The following is a 5,796-nucleotide window of genomic DNA, read 5'->3' as shown; positions in this document are numbered from 1 at the left end:
TTTCTGTAATCCTTGCAATATATGCCGTGCTCTACACTGCTATCTATGGTTATTGACTGGGAAGAAAACCCATGCACATAAGTCACATATGGCCCAAAGCTCAAGCTGTTTACATAGCTTGAGCTATGTAGACTAAAATGTAGAATAAAATAATTACAAATTAACAAAAATGGAGGGAAAAAACACATAAAAGTTTAGCCATGACCATGAATCAATTTTTCTAATGAGAAGCTTCATCTGTAGTTTTAAAACCACCAGACATCTGAAAGAAAACATTATAACGAATGGAAAATGAAGATTATACGATTAACACAAAGACCCAAAGATCAACATAGTTCAGTGAAAACTCTTTTTGTCTTCATTTCCTAATGAGAGTTGTTAGGAAAGGAGAGCTTGTATTTATGAAATATTCTCCAAATCAGAAACTTTGCTTCTTTTGCAAAGTTGAATAATTATTATATTACAATATCACTAACTGGTTGCTTTCTCTTTTTTCCTGCTCTTAAACATTTCCTTGTTTCATGCTCACACAAAAGTATGTATTTGATGTTTTCTCTGATACTTATTATTAGAAATCCATATATGCAATTTATAGATGAATAAACTAAGTCTTACAAACAACTTGTATGCAATACTGTCTCATACTGAAATAGGTACTTGGTATTAATAATTATTCTCTGTTTTAGTGTCTGTTACCCTAGGGCCTGAGTGTGGAAAATAATCAAGGGATCCTTCATTAATATACTTGTGTTTATTCTATTTTATTTTCTCATTGTAGGACAGTTCTCAAGTGCATATACCACATGGTAAATTGCATCCTTAGAATAACAATCATTATTTTTAAAAAATCATCCCATTTAAAAGAGCTAATCATCAAAATCCTTTCACAATCACAATGAAGTGCAACAATGGTTTGCGTCCTCACAATTTCATCCTATGCCCATGAAAGAATGGGAGTAGATTTTAATTATGATTCGGTTGCCTTTATTTATTTATTTATTTTATCATTTTTTGCGGTATGTGGGCCTCTCACTGTTGTGGCCTCTCCTGTTGCGGAGCACAGGCTCCGGACGCGCAGGCTCAGCAGCCATGGCTCACGGGCCCAGCCGCTCCGCGGCATGTGGGATCCTCCCGGGCCGGGGCACGAACCCGTGTCCCCTGCATCGGCAGGCGGACTCTGAACCACTGCGCCACCAGGGAAGCCCCGGCTCCCTTTATTATTCAGCCAAATGAAAAGCTAACAGACTAGAATCATAGTATATTTTCTTCGACTGCACCATACCTGTTCCTTTTTAAATGGTAGGTATTTATTTGACAGGAATGCTAAAGTAATAAGAATAGTAAAATTCAAATCTTAGACATAAATTTCTAATTTTTTTCCTATGAAGTGCCATCTTTACTAATATTCTACTCTTTTTACCCCTCTAGGTGAGAAAGTTCAAGCTCAAATATATGCTTAATACTTTCTCCCAAAAGAAACCTTTCTTTTAAATTTTTACTATCCATTTAATCCAACTGTACAGCTCAATATATTTCTTTACAGACGATTTTCCACATAATTTAGCTCTATGACCTGGTCTGAAAAAAGATATAGGTATAAGTATGTGGTTTTTAATTATATTTCATAATTCTATTGAGTGATAGTTCTACTATTTTAATATATCTCTCCCCAGAAAACTATGCTTTAAAAATCATAACTGTCATTTCTTTTTAAAACCAGACTGTAAAATTTATGAACCAAATCAGAGTATTAACAGTGATGAGTATCATCAGAACTGAGCAGTTATTTACATGAGGAAATAAAATCATTTTTCTAAACCTCTTTATGACTTTATGACTGAGTTGTATGTTTAGATAGATGCTGGGAATAAAGGGATGAGTTTTACCTGCACTCAGAAGAAACATTCAGACTTTGAGGTAATTGGGGAAGGAGTTTTTCTGTTCTTCATAATCTGCAAATGCAGAAGCAATAAGTTCTGATTGGAAAGGGAGAGGTCTGGGATTCTCGTTCATGGAGGAAATATTTGAAAACATTCCAAGATCAAGACCTCTTCCTTTAAAATATGCCTGAAGGGTTCTGAAAAACTGAAGAGAGAAAGAAAATGTTCCATGTCATTTATCATTTGAACACTCCAAATACTCAAAGATGAGTATTTTTCCCCTCTCATTTTCCCCCCAAATTGACTTTAGAGGTAACCCAGGAGGCAGGAGATGGAAAACTCAGAAACACAAGCTGTGGCTCCTTCTCCCCTTCCCCCTCCTTTCTACCTGACATTTCAACTCTAAACAAAGATAATTCACCATTCTTGAATATCAATTATTTAACAGCCCACAGTGAGAAGATTCACTGCCCATCTCTGAGTACTGAAGTCAGAGATGAAACTGAACTCCACGGTGATCAGAGCTCAGGTGTCTCCTCTCCGATTGATGGTGAGATAGATCCCAGTCATCTCAGACGTGGGGTTTTCAGCTGTGTATTCTGTGAATACATAGAAGCTGTGCAAAGTGCTATTTGATTGTTTTAATCCTATATTGGTATATTTCACATCATTTTCTTTAGAAAAACTATATTTTGAAATCATAATGTCATCATGTTTACTGTATTTGGCATATTTTTAAAAGAGAATTTTTACTGGTATTTTGAATTCTATTTCCTAGATAACATTATGTTGAAAAGAATGCCTAGCAAATTGAAAAGAATGCAGGTCGACTTTCAGTTTTTGCAATGGAGCTTTGCAAGTATTGGTTATGTGAGAAACTTTTGTTATCAGTTCAACCTAAGCTGTGCAAAATGTAATTCCCTGTTACGCTCTTGACTCTGTATATATCAATATATTAGAAATTAAGGCTATGAAGTCAATGTGTATATAATATTTACAAATGTAATGTGCTATGTGTGTATAAGATCATTTCTAAATATAAATTCGTTTCTCCGTACAGAAACAAGTATAAATTGGCTAGTACACCGGCCACTAGGCTAGCAAAATTCTTCTCTGGTCCTGCTGGGGAATCTTCTCAGCCCTTGGCAGCCTCCTCTCCACCGTGCTCTAGCAGAGTGCAGTGTGCATACCTCCAGGGAGGTGCCAATTTCACCCTGCAACCTGGCATGTCCCAGTGGCTGTTCTTACCAGATCTTGGTTTCTAGGATTGTTGAGGGGCTTCCATTTTTCTTCGTTTCTCAACACTGCTCCATGCACAAGCCCAAGTAGCACCAGGGCAACAGCCAGCAGCAGGAGTGCTTTGGGCATTGTGGAAGGAAGCTGAGTGAAAGGAAGGACCAGGGAAATGTCAATGGCCAGAGAGAGAGATATTGAGGAGGGAGAGAGAGGAGAAGGGAGGGCAAAAGTAGAAAAGAGAAAGAGGAAACATTTTTAAAGGGAGACAAGGAAGAAGAAATAGTATATTTGTTCACCTGAATTTTGCAGCCCTCTTTTTTTCCACATTCATTTCTTAATGAACTCCCCTAAAACCAATTATTAGCTTAAAGGAGTCCATGATAAGGAGAATGTTATACAGTGATAAAGCAATTATGAATACAACCTAGAAAGTGAGTATGCCTTTTCATCTGAAAAAAATTGCACTTTGTTGTCTCCAAAGAAACTGCAATTCTTAACAATAACAACAAAAAAAGAAAAAATAACCAATCTTAAATTACTTTAAGTGTTAAGACAGCAGTCTTAAAAAAAAAAAAAGAGAGAGAAAAGAAAAAAATATACACCCCGAACTGAAAGATGCACCTTACACACAGGTCTGAGACAGACACACACCACACCAGTGTAAGTAGAGATTGTATCCCACCCCAAGGTGTGAAATGGAAATGAAACACACAGAAAGAGCTAATAGAGCTTACCAGGAGTTTGGTTTTGCCTGGCCCTGGTTGTTTACCCTGCCTACAATCTGCAAGGCGATTCATGGCTACTTATAACCAGTGGATTGGCTGCAGGTGGGAGTCATTGATGTGAGCGGGGGTGGGGGGCTCAAAAATAATGATTCCATTTTCATCCACAGCACAAAGACCCTTGAGAATCACATCTTCAGGCTTCTTCAGGGTTAACAGTGAAGCTATTTGTCCTAAATACAGCAGACTCTCCTCCAACCACTGAACATTTCATTTGGATGTTATAGAACACACAAGGCACTTCCACACAGCAAAATGGCTTTCTCCTTTTTCACTTTTAAGAGAAGGTATATACACAGCAGCTGGGAATATGATAATGATTATCCCACCTAATAGAATGCTCTTTTGGAGCTATCAGCCTTTCAAATTAATCACATTTTTTAAACAGAAAATTCTATTGCAAGAGACAAAATTGCTCTTTGTGACCCATACCTTATATTTCTTCTTAGAATCTCAAGAAGCTTTACAAGTTTTAAATAGTGGTATGGTTACTCATAATACCCTTTCAAAATAGAGCAAAAAGATAGCACATGTTTTGTGGAAAAAAGAAAAATTACCTTACCTATAGCATCCCCTTGCTAAATAAATGCCATCCGCAGAAAATGGTAGGGTTGAGAAATTGGACTTGACGAACTGAAGTTGCTTTGGTTCCAATAATTCAGAACAATCCAGAACAAGCTTTTTGTTGAGAAGGCTAGTAATCTGGACTGGAAATTAGAATACCTGGCTACAATCTCAGTCTTGCCATTTTGACCTTGGGAGGGTCATTGTGACCTTCATTTATTCACGCCTTTGTTTATTCAACAAACTTTTACTGAGTGCCTACTATGTGCCAGGCGCTGCACAAGGCTTTGGGGATAAAATAGTAGGAATAATAGATTCCCTGCCCTCATGGAATTAACACATTAGTGGGCAAGACAGACGTTAATCAAACCATTATATAACAAAGTGTATAAATATCGATGATGATAATTTCTATTGAGATTATGGCACTATGACAGGGTAGAAGAGGTGGATTCGATGCAGTCTCAGGGATCAGGTAAGGCTTCTGTGAAGAAGTGACCTTATTTCTGGTAGATGAGTAGAGTTACCTAGGCAACCTAGGGAGGACAGAGGGAGAAGAGGTTCAGACAAGGCGAACAACTGTAGTAGACCTTGTGGCTGGAAGGAACGTGGCAAATTAATGCACCTGGAATTAAGTCAGTATCTGAGGAGTATAAGGAGCAAGGTGGGGGGCTGAGGCAATCTGGGCCTTTAGAGGTAGTCGGATTATGATCTTTCTGCTGTAAACAATGCTAACTGATTGAAAAGTTTTAAGCATCCAAGTGACTTGATAACAGACTTGCAATTTTAAAAAGCTATTCTGGTTGCACTGTTGGAGGACAGACTGAGCTAGAAAAGAGGGAGACCAGTTAGGTGGCTACTGCAATAGTCCAGGCAGGACAAGATGTTAACTTGGATTAGGGTGGTAGCACAGATGCAGAGTTGTGGATGGATCTGAGAGATATTTAGAAGGTACTGATAATGTACTGGATACTATGGGAGGCAGAGCTAAGGGGAAGAGAGTTTCAAGGCCAATCCTTAGGTCTCAGGATTATGCAGCTGAGCAGACTATAGTGCCATTAGCTGACATATCAAACACTGGCATGAGGAGATGAGGCTCATGAGTTCCAGGTGGGACACGTTGAATTTGAGGAGCCTTGGAGATCTCCAAGTGGGGGTGGGGAGTATACAATTGGATACACAGGCCTGAAGCTCAGAGGAGAGGTCTGGAAAGGAGATGTAACTATGGGAGTTGTAAATATGGCATGGAAAGGATGAGATTACCTCAGTGAAGATTAGCAAATGAGAAGAAAAGGTGACGTAGGACTTGAGCTTTGAGAAATTTTAACATGAAC

General features: G+C 38.4%; 1 protein-coding gene across 1 annotated transcript; it reads right to left on the bottom strand.

Moving 5' to 3' along the window:
* Positions 1 to 1,905: 1,905 nt before the first annotated feature.
* Positions 1,906 to 3,913, bottom strand: CUNH2orf66 (chromosome unknown C2orf66 homolog). The gene is made up of 3 exons (XM_029224598.1): positions 3,851 to 3,913; positions 3,129 to 3,302; positions 1,906 to 2,085 (listed from the first exon to the last, which is right to left on the bottom strand). The coding sequence occupies exons 1-3, from the start codon at positions 3,911 to 3,913 to the stop codon at positions 1,906 to 1,908; spliced, it is 417 nt and encodes a 138-aa protein (XP_029080431.1).
* Positions 3,914 to 5,796: the final 1,883 nt, after the last annotated feature.

This window comes from Monodon monoceros, unplaced genomic scaffold, assembly GCF_005190385.1.
Source record: "Monodon monoceros isolate NGI ecotype Baffin Bay Population unplaced genomic scaffold, NGI_Narwhal_1 Super_Scaffold_16, whole genome shotgun sequence".
Lineage (NCBI taxonomy): Eukaryota > Metazoa > Chordata > Mammalia > Artiodactyla > Monodontidae > Monodon > Monodon monoceros.
Note: the sequence above shows the minus strand (reverse complement) of the source record. Positions and strands in the feature narration are given on the sequence as shown.

Coding starts and splice junctions, on each gene's coding strand:
- CUNH2orf66 (XM_029224598.1), bottom strand. CDS start 3,913: ATGAATCGCCTTGCAGATTGTAGGCAGGGTAAACAACCAGGGCCAGGC. Junction 3,303..3,850: donor CAGGCAAAACCAAACTCCTG/GTAAGCTCTATT, acceptor TCAATATCTCTC/TCTCTGGCCATTGACATTTC. Junction 2,086..3,128: donor ATCCTAGAAACCAAGATCTG/GTAAGAACAGCC, acceptor TTCTCTCTTCAG/TTTTTCAGAACCCTTCAGGC.